At 38.4% G+C, this 14578-nt stretch overlaps 1 protein-coding gene across 2 annotated transcripts in view; it reads right to left on the bottom strand.

The window, feature by feature from the left end:
* SLC13A4 (solute carrier family 13 member 4) overlaps nucleotides 1-11936 on the bottom strand; it is a 41781-nt gene extending 29845 nt beyond the window's left edge. For both annotated transcript variants that reach the window (XM_090041101.1, XM_090041102.1), the window contains exons 1-2: nucleotides 11107-11936; nucleotides 2969-3097 (exon numbers count right to left, since the gene is read on the bottom strand). In XM_090041101.1, coding sequence (XP_089897227.1) covers nucleotides 2969-3097; nucleotides 11107-11205 — 228 coding nt within the window. In that variant the 5' untranslated portion in view covers nucleotides 11206-11936. The remainder of the gene's footprint in view (nucleotides 1-2968; nucleotides 3098-11106) is intronic.
* Between the last annotated feature and the right edge of the window lie 2642 nt (nucleotides 11937-14578).

Raw genomic sequence — 14578 nt, 5'->3', positions numbered from 1 at the left:
ATAGTATGTACATGAGCCATCAGTGCAATGCTGTAGCTAGCAGGGCAAACAATACTCTGGCATGTATCAACTGATGCACCTCAAGCAAAACCAAGGAAGTGATTCTTCTGCTTTACTCAACATTGGTGCGACTGCAGCTGGAGTACTGCATCCAGTTCTGGGTGCACACTTCAACAAGGATGTGGAAAAGCTTGAGAGAGTCCAGAGAAGGGCCACCTGTATGATCAGAGACTTGCAAGACAAGTCATACAAGAAAAGGCCGAGGGACTTGAGCATCTTCAGCCTAAAAAAGGGAAGGTTGAGAGAGACTTGGTAGCAGCTTATTGCTACATCAAGGGCTTGGTGAACAACTGTTCAGCAGGGCACTAAAGGTTACAAACTCCTGGAAGATCATTTCAGGCTCAACATTAGGAAAAACTTCTTCACAATTAGAGTGTCCAGACTGTGAAATAAGCTCCCTCCAGAGGCGGTGCAATCACCTACCCTGGAAATCTTCAAAAGGAGACTGGATGGTCACCTCACTGAGGTCACCTGACCCCAGCTGTCTTTCCTGCATAGTGCAGGGGGGCTGGACCCAATTATCCTTCCAGCCCCTTACAATCTATGAATCTATTCCTCCCCTCCACATTTAAAATACAAAATGAAAAAAAAATCCAAGTCACAAAAAATGAAAAGCCGGGCTCTGTTTTGGGTTCAGCCACAGACTTCCGATACAGGTTCTGGGTAAGCCCCTGTGGTCTAAATTATCAAACTCAACTACCTGAAGTTATACACCTAAATTGATATTAAGAAGTGGGTTAGTTTTCAGATATGCTGGGCAACTGCAGCTCACATTGTTAAACCAAATCAAAGGGCTCCTCCACTGTAAGGCATAGGTGTGTTTTCAAAATGGTGATGGCTATAGTAGGATGTTTGAAGTGAAAGACTGAGGAGAAAGGGCTTTACTTTGACCCACCCACAGGTGACAACTTCCTTGGCTACACTAGACTTTTAAAATGCATTAGCTATCATGTTTCGGTTATTATATGTGAAAAAAAGCCTTCATTCTTTCCAAGTGTTGGCAATCTGCAGGAATTCAGAGCCCCAAATCAATAAATAACTAAGAATTAAGGATAGGCACTTGCATTGGAAAATACTGAGTGAAATCCTGGCCACATCAAAATCAATATGAGGATTTCAGTGGGGCCAGAATTTCTTTCATTGGTCCTAGTACCTTATATACCTCCTTTATAAAAGTGTGAGAATAATACTAATTCCCTTGGTAGGCTCTCACAAAAATAGTACTATATTAAGTGCTAAGTATTTATTTATTTATTTATATTTATTTAGCAAAACCCCATGGCGAGAAAAAAGGCCTTGGATGTCATGACTGTTAGCCAAAACATTCAAATATCCCTTTTTTGGCTTTCTTCCATTTGTTTCTGACTCATTAACTTTATTTTCCCAGTACCCTGTTCAATTTTTTTTTTAATAAAAAAGTTCTTAAACTGAATGAAAGGAATCCATCTAGCCAGCAGTACAAAGATTTAATTGTTTCCCTTTATCCCTTTCATAGTCTTTCGGGGAAACTAGCAAATACTAATGTTCCTGTAAGCATACTTTTTTTTTGTTCTTATAAACATACACACAAAACTCAGACACACTCTGACTCATACACATAAGGCCTTGTGAGTTTTCTTTGGCTTAACCTGCATAGTGGGAGTCCATGGTTTCTGTGATGCTTCCATGAAGCAGAGTAGAAGTCTGCATTATTATCAGATGCTTTTATTTTAATTTTAAGTTTTTAATTTTTTTATGAAAATGAATAAAGTAATCTTTATAGTATCCCCACCATTACTTACATTGAAATTAAACATAATTTGTATTCAGCAGTCCCTACATGTTATAGTTTCAGTGTGTTGAATCTTGTACTGTAAATACAGAACCATTTTATTTTATTTTACTTTGCACAATTTCAGGGAAACAAAGAGTTTTAAGGTTGCAAAAGGTAAAACTGGGCTTTTGCCATTTGAGGAGGTATAGGAAGCAGGCAGGCTGCTTTTGGGGAACATGAAGAAAACCTAAGTGTTAAAAGAACTGTCATTGAAATACGGAACAGAGTTGATATGGAAATGTACTTTATATTGCAAGGCTCTTGTTCCACTGAGATGAATGAGGCAGTTTACAGAGCTGTTCTCTCACACTGTGTATTTCACTTTATCGGAATATATTCAGGTCTCGTACTACACTTAATTAATCAACACTTTTTTTATGTTGTCATTGTAAATTGTGATCTGTATTTCTGTCTGCACTTCCAGCTTTAGTAAGCTGAATATGACTTTCAGGCTGAGAACACGAGCAAAAGAAAAACCCTATAATGAAGGTAAATGGAGTGAATAAAAGCTCCCAGTCTCATAATATAAAAAGAAAGATGACATTCAATGAAAATCAAAGTCACCAAATTGAAAAGAAAACATTTTGTTTCCTGTAACATTAATTTAGCCTGTAGAATGCATTGCTGACATTATTGAGGCCAAGATTCATAAAAAGGATTAAACATTTATAGGGATAGCAAGGCTAGCTAGCATCATAGTACTAAACATCAATCCTAAAATCAATTTTTGAAGGAATTCATAGCCTCATGCTTCAGGAAATAAGGCAACCTCTAACTAACCAGTGAAAGACTAACTCAGGAGTGCTTACTGCAAGATTCCTTTGAAGTAGATGATAGTAGGAATTGTTGGTGACAGGTCACTGGACCAGGTGGACCACTGCTTTGATCTGGTATAGCCATTCCTCTGACTGTGTTCCTGCCATGGTTTTGAAAATTGGCCTAAGCATTGCATAGGAGGGAGCTGAGCCTTTTTGCCCCCACACAAACCCTTATCCCCACACAACCCCTTAGCCCTGTTATTCTGCTAAGATGAATTTGTTGCAAATAGTTAACATAGTGGAAGAAGAAATGATAAAAAGTAGGCTTTGGTCTGACCTCGCTGGACTTCATCACTCCAAACAGTGGATAGAGGAAAGCAGGCACTAGTGCAGCGGCGCCGAGGGGTACTGCTTCTGACACCCAGTACACAGCTGTCACTATGAGCACATAAGCACATGAGGCTTCCTGTGGGGAGAAATGATGGGGTTACATAGCACAACAACATGCTCTGCTGCATCAACTATTGGGTTGTTCCAGCTACAGGTGCCTAGATTAAAAGTGCATTTGACAGGGACCATGTAAGGGGGACTTTTCAAAGGTCAAGTTATACAGGACTGATATCTAGGCTACAATCTTGGAGGCAGGATATTTACAGTTTGGAGGATGTTTTGTAAGAGATTGGGATGTTAATAGAGTTCCTAAGGACTATAGATATGACAAAAGATTAGGAAAGCAGCCATGATAAAAAGAAAAGCATATAGAATGAATATTATAGTGACTACTATAAAAGAATACTCGATTTTATTTGGGAGCTTTGTTAGTCTTACTTTAGCATGGGTAGTATCTTAGAGTAAATGACCACTCTTGTTGAGGGATGCTGAGAGGAGAAAATAAGATGGATTTTAAAATAGCTGAGTACTCTACTCAAAGCAAGTGTTCCCCATCAACATGACAACTCATAGCATAAATTTACAATGATATCAATGGCTAGAAATAAACTTAATAAATTTTAGTATTTGGAACAGAGATAATTGGTGATGAGAAGACAACAAATGTGATGGTGGAGGTCACTTATTGGTGGCTGTGTGGGTATTCCCAGCTGAGGTTTTCCATTGGTGATCTTAAGAAATTCTTTGTATTTTCCTCACTTCTCTCATGGCAGCTGCATAGAACTACAAATCTCTATTTAATATTTAATTATATTACATTATTCATTATAATGAATAATGTAATAACCTTTACCTTCAACAAATCAGTGTGAGATGCTTAATATGCCTTAGACATTCATAGAAAATATATCCATGACATGGAATAGAAATCTGTTCAGCATGTAACTTCCTATATGTTGAAGTCAACTAATTAAATGTAAGTTTGTGTACATTTTGTAAATTTGGACTGTACCGTAGAGAAGAGAGATAATAAGCAAGATAATGGTCTTGTAACCATAGTATATCTTCCAGTGTATATATAGCCAATAACTGCAGAAAGTCACATGAAAGGGTTAATTTTTCATGAGATTTGATAGAATTTTACTGATTTGATCCATTGTAAAAGAAAGAAAGAAAGTTAAGGTTTATAGCAAGCACCTACCTTTTCGTGATATTATTTTTAAGAACATTTGTTACAAATTACATGTTGTTCTTCTTTCTGTCCCATATTTCACTACTCCCACCTCCCTTCGCTCTTTCCTATGTACAATGCTAGGTTTCTGTTTGTTAGTCTTCCCTTTAGGTTTTTATCAAAGCAAAAAATGACCTCTAGCCGAAGCAAAAAATGACCAACTACACCCAAGAAATGTAGAGTTAAGGATGTCTCCACCTATAAATTACTGTGGTAACATCAGTGGGTGTGTGAGGGAGAGAGATATTAAAATCAGTTCATGTGCTTATCTGCAATTCTAATCTCTTTCTGTTTCTCTCTATCTGTGTGTGTCTGTGCAATTCATATGGAAATCACTGACTGCTCAGCAAAGGGAGGATGCTGAAAGCAGTGGTTGTGGACCTGCATTATGGCTTATTGTAGTTAATACTATTATCTTCATGAGCAACAAACTCACCCTCATAGTAGATACGCATATAAATACCAAGGGAAAGGGAAGAATGATGACACTCCAGTTTAATTTAGCAGAACTTGTTGCTGTCCAAGGTTCTGGGGGAGAGAAAACTGGATACATGATATATTTCTGAAAGGGAGAGACAGCTGATTTGATATTGCGTGTGTATGGTTTCCAGGATACCGCAATTTACTGACGTCTTCTGGTTTATTTTTCAAAGATAGGTGTCTATTTCTTCTTGGTGACATTTAACAGGATTTCTTTAAGCTCAGTGAGGTATACTTAAGAGTTTTATGAGTATCTTCTATAAAAAATTATACAGATCTATAGTTTCTATTCATTGTCCAGCACATATCAACTTTGTACAAATTCTGAGCAGATCCTCAGCTTATTTTTTTTTTTTTTGTCAGTAAATTTTCAACTTTATGAAGGCTAATGGAATTATGCCAATTTATACCATCTTGGTATCTGGATATTGTTTATTATTAAAAAGTATTCTTTATATGGTTTACATGAATGTATTACATCCCATGGATTCCTTACAAATGAATCTCAATGATTATTGCTTTGAGCATTCACTACTCATAATTAACAATTTGAGCTCTGTGATTTCTTACCTAAGGCATATTTCTTTGTTTCTTCTCCTTGATTGTATAACTTCCGAACCAACAAAGAGTTTTCAAGATGCCACATAACACATTCAAAATGAATACATGTGCAAATACACAAGTATTCATAACATTTCATTTGTCTACAGATGTTCGTGTAAAGGAAGATTCGCTGCTGGGAGGCCTCACCAAATTGACAATAAGTGGGTTTTGAATATCATCTAAATCAATTAACAGTTTTTAGTCAAACTAATTATGAGTATATTCTTGCATTACTCTAGTCATAAGCCATGCTCAACTGTTCCTGTCCTTTATTCAGCATATAATAATTACAACCAGATCCAACCCACAGGCAAATATGTGCTATTTCCTATTTGCCTAAAAATTAATGCAGGTTTCCTCGGAAGCCTTAGCTCTAATTAACTATCGCTGACCCTGATGTACCTCTTATTTCAGAAGGTCATAGCAATTGTTGTAATTCAAGTTACAAGTATAAATAGTAAAAGCAATCTTCAACTATGCAGGAGCATCAAGAAATACGTAACAACGCCTCACAGATGTATTTTTGAAGGGAAAAGAGCACTTCCCTTTTATATAAATATAGGTCCATATCTTAAGGTCTCCAGTGCAAGCTTCACTAGTCAATATGGAATTTGGTTGAATGAAAAAATACAGTAGCTTTTCACAAATTCTAGTATCAAAAATATTTAATGCAGGTACAATGTCACTACTGCCAAGAAAAAACAATTCAAGCATCTAGACAAGGCTGTGTTAGAGTTCATGAGATCATAGGGATTTTTTCTCTTATTTATGGATTATGGGCCTTGGATTTGTGAAAAGGAAATACAGTTTGAAACTCAGAAAACTATAATTAATTGGTAGTAATATTATGTCTTACCATGAAAATGGTTTCTTGATTTGGCTTCAAAATGTTACATTTGAAATTGAAATAATTTAAGCATGTGCATTGCCTCCTAACTCTACACAAAATGAATAATTAAACGAAAAATTGCTGCCTAGATGGGGTAAGGAATGAATCCACTTTCTGTAATCTATGGAGCCAAGATTAATTTTCCTTCAGAGACACAAGAATAATCAGTTTGGTATCATAGGACCCAGTGATTAGTCTAACATATCACCAAATACATTAAATGTTTTGGTCAATAGTCAGGAGAGATATAGCCCATTCCTGCTAAACTCAGTGAAAAAGTTCACATAGGCCTTAATTCAGAAATTGTTACTGACTTCAGCAGGCTTTGAATCAGGCCTGTAGAGGTTAGTGAATACAGATTAGGGCTTTGGAAAAGCAAAAATTTCTTGTAGGTCACGCTTCAAGAGCCAAGGCTGTTTGGATGATCTCAACAGTGATATGAGTTGATAGATGGGAAGATGATTTAAAGTGAGAATGACCAAAAAAAAGGGGGCCAGATTCTTAAATGAACCAGTAAGTATATTTTTACAGATTTCTCTTTTTTTCCTCTTCATTGTTTATTATTCTCTCTTGGACACCTGAAAAAATGTTTTATCCTGCTGTGAACTTTCTCCCTCTCCCTTTAACAAATATTGGTTCTGTCCACATGTTCAACATAGAACAACCAATTAACACAGCTGCATGTATTTGTGCCCTAGTTAATTCGGTGCAGTACTGATGATAACAGCTTTATATTGATGTAAATAATATTTAGTGTATGAAACAGGCAGCCTTCAACATAGTTCTAGAATATTTAAATGTTAATTTTTGCTGCAAATCTAAATCATTGTGTTTACATCGGTCCTACGTGATAACCAAGAAGGCCTTATTTTGAAAAAACAAACCTTCTTATGAAAAACCAGTGATTTTTAAAAAATAGATATATATATAATCTGGAGACAAATTTACATCTGACCACATGGTGGTCCCAAACCACTTGCTTTTCAAAAAATATGCAATATAATTATAACAACATAAATAATGCTTTCTCTCATTCTTTTTGTGAGGTAAATTATGTACAATACAATAGTAAAAACAGGATAGCGCAGAATTTTCCTGGAATAGAAGAAAAGTCTCATCTTTAACAAAAGACAGCTATTGTTGGCACTGAGTCTTTTTTCTTCTTGAACACCCACATATCTGCATTGTACAAATAATATATAACCCAGAAAGGTAGGAAATGCAGTAGTAAGTGCCTGGGAAGAAAAAGGCTGCATAATAACTGCTGTATGATAATCTCGGCTAAAAACTTAATCAGCTTCTGTAGCAATTTTGGCAATTTATTCTAGAAGTACTTTAAACCAGCTTGTTTCCAAGAGACATTATGCTAATCCCTTCTATTTCAATGTATTTATTTATTTACTTATTGGTCACCAGGGCTACTAAGAACCGAAGTGGGGAAATGGCTATGTAATGTTAACTATTTCCAGCCCTTTTCCCTTACCTATCCTTTCTTCTTTTTCTAGAGAACTGTTAAATCCACAACAAGTCTGGAGTGCAGAGTGGGGAAGAAGTGTGCAGTTGGGAGAGGTGTACCAAAGAGTTTGGGTTAAATAAGTTTGCTTCTATTGACCCTAACCCAACCAGTCTTTTGGAGTGTAACACTAGAGATACTGCAGGCAGCGGTGTCAAAGCCCTGGGATAAAGATAACAACTAAACTTTTCATCATGTGAGGATCAAAAAACATTTAAAAGGTTACTGATTGTAGCCTGCTGATAGGCAAGGCAGGAAGGCACTTCCCTGTTATGTAAGTGGGAAAAATAAGGTCAGATGTTAAAATATGACTAGTAATGTGGGAGGCTAGAATTTGTGGGTGGCTGGCTAAAGCAGGCTTTCAAAGGCCTGAGTTTCTGAGGATTGGTGCTCAGCACTTGCTCAGGTGTTTCAGGTTGGGTAGTCAAGCTCTATTACGCTCTTGGAAATGTTGGCGTAAGCAGCTTGCCAAGATTTGCGGTGAGGCACTGATAGGAACAAAAACTCAGTTCTTTCACTACTATAGCTGGGCTGCTTTCATCTTCCTGGTTTTTTTATTTTATTTACACTTAATTCATATACAATAAGAGTAATAGTAATTAAAGAACAGCACTGGTGGCCTTTTAGAGTGTGTTCCTTGACTTCTGGTCTGCACCACTGATGCTGCTGAACTGCCTGTTTTAAGACACCCAGAATCTCCAGCTCATCTTTGAAAGGGAGAACCACCTCTGACTGATGTGGTAGTGAGTGTGAGAAGGCTGTGAAATTCTATGTACTAAAACAATTTTACATCAGAGGTAACTTTGTGATTAAATAAAAGGAAGAGGTAGATGGGAAAGCAGATGGAAACATCCCCCAACTCACTGTCTATTGTAACTACAGAAGTGGAATACAAGAGGGTGGGATTCCAAAAGCACTCTCTGTTTCTTTTACAAATGTCTCTGACTGAGGAAATATTAGTGACACTACTGTGGATTCCAGGGTCTGCTAAATTACCCATAGATACCGACTCTGGTTTACCTTTACATGGCACTAATCTGCAAAAATTAGGAGAGAGAATGTTAGTGTTCTCTGATATATGTTTTAACTTACTGTTACCATGCCAGGATATAAAAAAGAAGACATAGCCAGTATTTACACAGGACCTATACAAAAACAAAGTGTTGTGTTCATGTACTCTCTTTGGTGGCTCTGCAGTACACTTAACTACCAAATGTCATTCTCAGAGCTGTGTTGCTATCAACAGAGCATTACCTGGGACACAGACAGAGATGCATGTGTTCAGAGGCATAAGTGGGCACTTGAGTGCCCTGAGTGGCTGCTCTACATAAGGCAGTGCTGATGGCTGTGCTGCTGGTGGCACAGTGGTGGCCAGGCCAGCAGCACATCTACCTTCCCCAACTCCCTAGGTCAGTCTCAGCCATCCTTACCACCCCTCACTGGCTACTGTAGATATTCATTTCAATCTCCATGAAACATATAAGAACGTGCTTGATGACTGAAACAGAACAAAACAAATAGTATAGTTATTTAATCTTCAAGCTTTATGGGGGACCTGCACTCTGTGAAGTGTAACAGAATAAATGCCAGATTAAAACTAAACTAAATAGTGTTGTGTCAACTTAATTGATTAGGTTTAAATTTTTAATGGAATTATAGACGCATCTGGTTTGTTCTACAGTTCTTTGACTCCAATTCCGTGTTGCCTCATTCCTTTTGTATTTATTCATGGCCATGAAAAGCAAGTGCAATGCATCCTGTGGTAGCTTTTACTGCGGTAGCTTTTACTGCCACTTTGCAGTAAGAACATAGCAGTAGTGTGTTGGATCCCATACTGTGTAACAGCATATAAGGCTATTGAACTTCTTTTTTAAAAAACATATAACTGCACCGTAACTTCTTTTGTTATTAAAGACCTTCCTTATAAAAGCCCAAGCCCCTGGCTCCAAGGCTCTTTGTAAGTAGGGACTGATTATGTATGATAAAATCTAGTGCAACAGAATTTATGTAGCATACAAGGAGTCCTCAGATCCTGGTGTTCCTATGGACGCTAGGTATGTCCTGAACGCTGATAAGCTAAAACATGAGGTCAGAAAGTTCACTGTAATCGGGATGCTACTTTGCTGAAGTTCAAGAGGTGAAAACTCTCTTATCAGATGAATGCCGGTAAAATGACACAACTGTAATTCTCTAGAAAGAAGGCAGGGCAAATAAATCTGTGAGAACTGCAGCTTGAGGCGAGATACAGACAAATCAGCATAGGCTTAGACTTTCTGACCATACTGATCAACTCATTATTTCTCTCCTGGGATTTGTATGAGACTCAAACACACTGAAAAAGCATGGTAACACATGCCTTCTACTTTTCTATGAAGTGAAGAGCAATAAAAACTGCTTTGGGCTTGCTAATGTTGGAATATCCCAGGTCTCTGAATCCTGCCTTTCTAGCCCATCAAACTCTCTGACTAGACTTTAAACAGTTCAGGATGATTTTATAACTAGTAATAACATCTGTATTTATGCCTAAAATGCTCCAGCTTCAGGATGGAGGTGAGTTGACCATGTACAGGGTTTAGGAAGGTATTTTTATCCCCATGTATAGCACTGTGCCCCTGCCTAAGTAAATATTCATATGTAAATAATCGCCCCTGAACTCACTGCTGTAGAATTTTGCATACCTCAGAACAGTAACAAATTATGCTTCAGTATCCCTGGAAGGGATGAAAGCATTATTATTGTTCATTTCATAAATAGGCAAACATAGGAAAAGAGGAGTTACGTGAATTAATGACAATACTTTTCTTTTCCTTTGTTTTGTGCTGCCATGCCTTTCTCTGAACCACCGACTATTAGTTAGTTCCAGAAATACAGCAGTGTACCAGAAAGATCCAGGTCTGATATATAATGGAAAATCTCCATATGAACATACTTTTCCATCCCTAAATCCTAGCTTCAATCTTTACCTCACTTTCCCTGTAAAATTACGAACCCAGTCTGTCTCCAAACTGCCTGTATGACGGCTCATTATAAAGCTTTATAATACTTCATGTAATTTTTTTAAAGATTTGTCTTTAGAGTTAATCCAACTTAGCTGGCAAATAGAATCTATAGCCCCCCGCCCCTTCTTTTAAAAATGCGGTCTTTTAAAAATGTAACTTTTTCAGCTTCTTTGCTGAGTACACTGCTCATAATAATATGCTTGGTTGCTGTGGAGATTATCATGAATGCTTCTAAATAAATTGTACTGTTAGTTCTTTAAGAAGTATCAGTTCCTACAAAAACAACTACTATCTAGTCCCTGTCTGGGATATCGCTACACTAACCCACCAGTGCACACAAGCCTTAATAAGAAAGCAATAAGATACTTACACTGCTGGGATATAGGAGTGGCAAAGGAAGCAGCAGAAGTGGAATAAGGACAACCAACAGCAGGTTTCTGGCCCTGAGAAGCTCCTTCATGACTGCCATACTGTTTCACTTCCCGGGCACTCTTTTCCTTGGTTTGTCTTCTTTTTCCACTGAGGCTTCTATTTCAGCACTGGATCCTTCTTCAATTTTGCCCTAATTTTTCTAACAGGGCTCTGTCTGCACTGTGTCTTTTCCCCCAACACCCACTTACAATGTCTTTGTTAATTTATTTGTTCTTTAATCTTTTTAAAATTAAATCCTATCAACTTTGCTGCTTTTTTTACTTGGGTTTATGTAGGGCTTACAAGTACGTCCTTATGATTATTGTGCTGTAATCTGCAGGGGTTTGCAAGTTGGAGCATAGTGGTCTTGTTGGTAATGGTCTTTTTACTTAGAATCAGGGAAGTTGCAGTATTGACTTCTCATCCCTGTTTTTTAAAGTCTCTTTTCCTTCCATCATTTGGTTTGCAGTGATGTCAGTCCTGTTTTAGTAAACCAAGCCTGATGTCCTTATAGTCACCCACAGTCTCTTCTTCCTGGCTTGCTAATATTGCAGTCTGATTCTCCCAACTCAGATTTCTTTATGCCTGGAAAATTGTTAATATAAACGATTTACAGCTTAAAGCACTTAAGGAAATGTGCAGGGGTGGGCTTTTTGGGGGTGGATTTTTGGTTTTTTTTAAGATTGCCTCCTCTTCTAGCCCTCTGCCTTGTGCTCTATTCAGATTTCTTCCCTATAAGATTCTAATCCTCTCTTTTCTGCTTTAAGTTTACCTTTCCCCTACATATCCTCAGCCTGGAATCCACAGAGCAAAGATTATCCTCAGTCTTAAGATAAAAACTTATTAAAAAGCTTTGTCCAACTACAATTCACCAATGGGAAAGATGGAAAATGGTGGAAGCTCCACCCCCTTCTCTAAGAGCCAATCAGGAAGTTAGAGAAAATAAACAACCTTCTCTCCCAAAAGAAAGCCTTTTCTAGCTGGCTTTTAGTGTTATTATTTCAAGGCCTGGGAGCTGTTGATAAATAAACAACCATTGTTTTTCTCTAAAATATACTTTCTCTTTCATGATCCCGATGGCTTCATTCCAGGAAGACTAATAATTCATCAGGGATGTGCTCTGCTCTTTGCCTATGTATACACCAACAGCAGTTGGGCAGTGGAATTCAGACTCCCCAAGCATAGGCTTCTGCTGGATTAGGTAAAACAGCATGGCCTGTAGCAATGATAACATTGATCTTGATATGATTAATGTGGAGTTGACTGACAGTACTGAAGGCTTCAGGAACATATTTAATCTACTGGTCTGGTGTATCCACAGATTGCAGGGCACCCATATCTAGTGTGTTGCATGTTGTGAGAAGCCACACATATGAAGGCCCAGTTCCAAAACAGACTTAAGTTATCCAACCTCATTTCTACCAAACCTACCCAAAGTCAGGCCTGCTGGCAGCCTGTAGAAAAACTGAGCTGTACAGGCCAAGTAGAAGAGCAGTGCAGCATCTCTATTGAGGGCTGCAGGTTCAAGGTGTGGGGTGAGCTGCTGGCCAAAAAATGCTTCCCAGATGACAGACGCATCTTATGATTCCTCTGGATTTCCTAATGGTCACTAGTCAGCAAAAGGAGGCTTGAAAATACAGTGCCTGTAGTTTAAGCCCTGTATCACAGATGTCTGATCCTCCTAAGTAAGAGAATTAGATCTGAAGAATGCAGAGATGGGTAGTAACAACGAGAGATGGGGTAATGAAGTCCCTGTGCTGCTTAGATCTGGGTGCAACCAACCTCCACTGTTGGGGTCTTCATGGCAACCCAGACTGTAGCTATGGCAAAACACACACCATGTCATATATTGTCAATAACTACCTGCAGACTAAGCTCAGTGGCAGACTACAGAAACTGCACATGCCCACTGAGGACACTATCACATGGCTCCATGATTACGCACAAGCTGACTGACCAGGGTAATGAAGGAAGGCTAGGGACAATGGAGGGATACTGAACAGAATGGTGGAAGAAATTAAGACCTTCCTTGTACTCTTTTTAGTTGTCATTATTACCCACTATTGTCCCCACATTGTAGAGCTGGGAAGCTGAAAAGACAAAAGACATGGGGTGAGAGTCTCCACCTTCTTGTTTGCACTTCCATGGGATATATAGGACTGTGGAGTGAAAAGTGGAGATAAATGACCACCAGTCTATCATAGCAAGGCTTTCCAACCATTTATCAAAGATGGAACATGGTCACACACATTTCAGGACAGAGGAGAACAGAGCCATAAGGGGAACATTCTGGGTGCAAAGAAGGAACTTTAGCACCTGTAACAGTGACTGCAGATCATGGTCTGAAACTTTCACCTTCTTTATGCCGTAGCCCATGTGATAAGGAATAGAAAAATGAAGTCACCGGTCTTCAGTTGCAGTCATGAGTAGCTGATTCTGGCATGAACTGTGCCAGAGTTTACTGCTGTATGCTAATTACACTTGTAGATGCACCCTTCATTTATGTGTACGAGTAGCCTGGGAGAGGAAGGCTATGCACAGCAGGGACATCTGTCTAGAATCAGCTCTATCATACTGAACCCTTTGCCCCTTTCTCACTTCTCAGTGATATAAAATGGGGAAACTCATATTTGAATCTTAACTATTCTTCCTCTTGGAAAAAAGTGAAAGTTTGCTTCCTCCAATTCTCATCTGCCCTGTGTATTCTGTATCCTCTACTTGTGGAAAAGCTAATTACCCCAAGGGGTGGGGCAGGGGGTTCTACCCTATGTATCCTTCCCACCAAATTCCTGCCCTATTAGATATATTTTCCCAATGTTTTTTGTTCTGCTAGAGTGGGAGCATACCTGTGATTCGCCCAGACAGAGCACTGTAAGAACAACACACATTGTGCTGAACTAAGAAGATATTAGTCCAACAGACTTCATGCATCATTTTTTTGGCAAAGCATTTCAGTTTCCTGAAAACTAGTGTAAGCCATCGCTTGGCCACTCCTAGTATGAGGAGAAACACCTCCAGGAATTTTCATCAAAAAAATAAAATTGGAAGTTTGCAGGAAAGCACTGGTTTGGCAATTTTTAATAGAACGGTGACTTCAATTTTCTCATTATTTTGTTTGCCAAAATATTTCATGTTCATTTTGCAATATTTCAGTTTGATAAGAAAAATGTTTTGTATTACTGTTATCCTTCCAGTTAGCAGTGTTTGAACTTCTATATTAACTTGTATTATGTAATATCGCTATATTGTATATACATTATAGTGGGACCTGGGCTGAAGGGCTGCACCGGGGCAGGGCCCGGCTGCTACACTCTCAGCGGGTGTTTCATCCCCTTATTATTATATCCTTCCTGCCATGACTTGATGTTTATGTAAAAGATACCAGGAGGTGGTATCTGACTGTATGGGGTTCATTGAGATGGGTGCAGGTC

Source organism: Crocodylus siamensis, chromosome 4 (assembly GCF_052110815.1).
Source record: "Crocodylus siamensis isolate JL-2025a chromosome 4, ASM5211081v1, whole genome shotgun sequence".
Classification (NCBI taxonomy): domain Eukaryota; kingdom Metazoa; phylum Chordata; order Crocodylia; family Crocodylidae; genus Crocodylus; species Crocodylus siamensis.
This window is presented reverse-complemented; position numbering and strand designations above follow the sequence as displayed.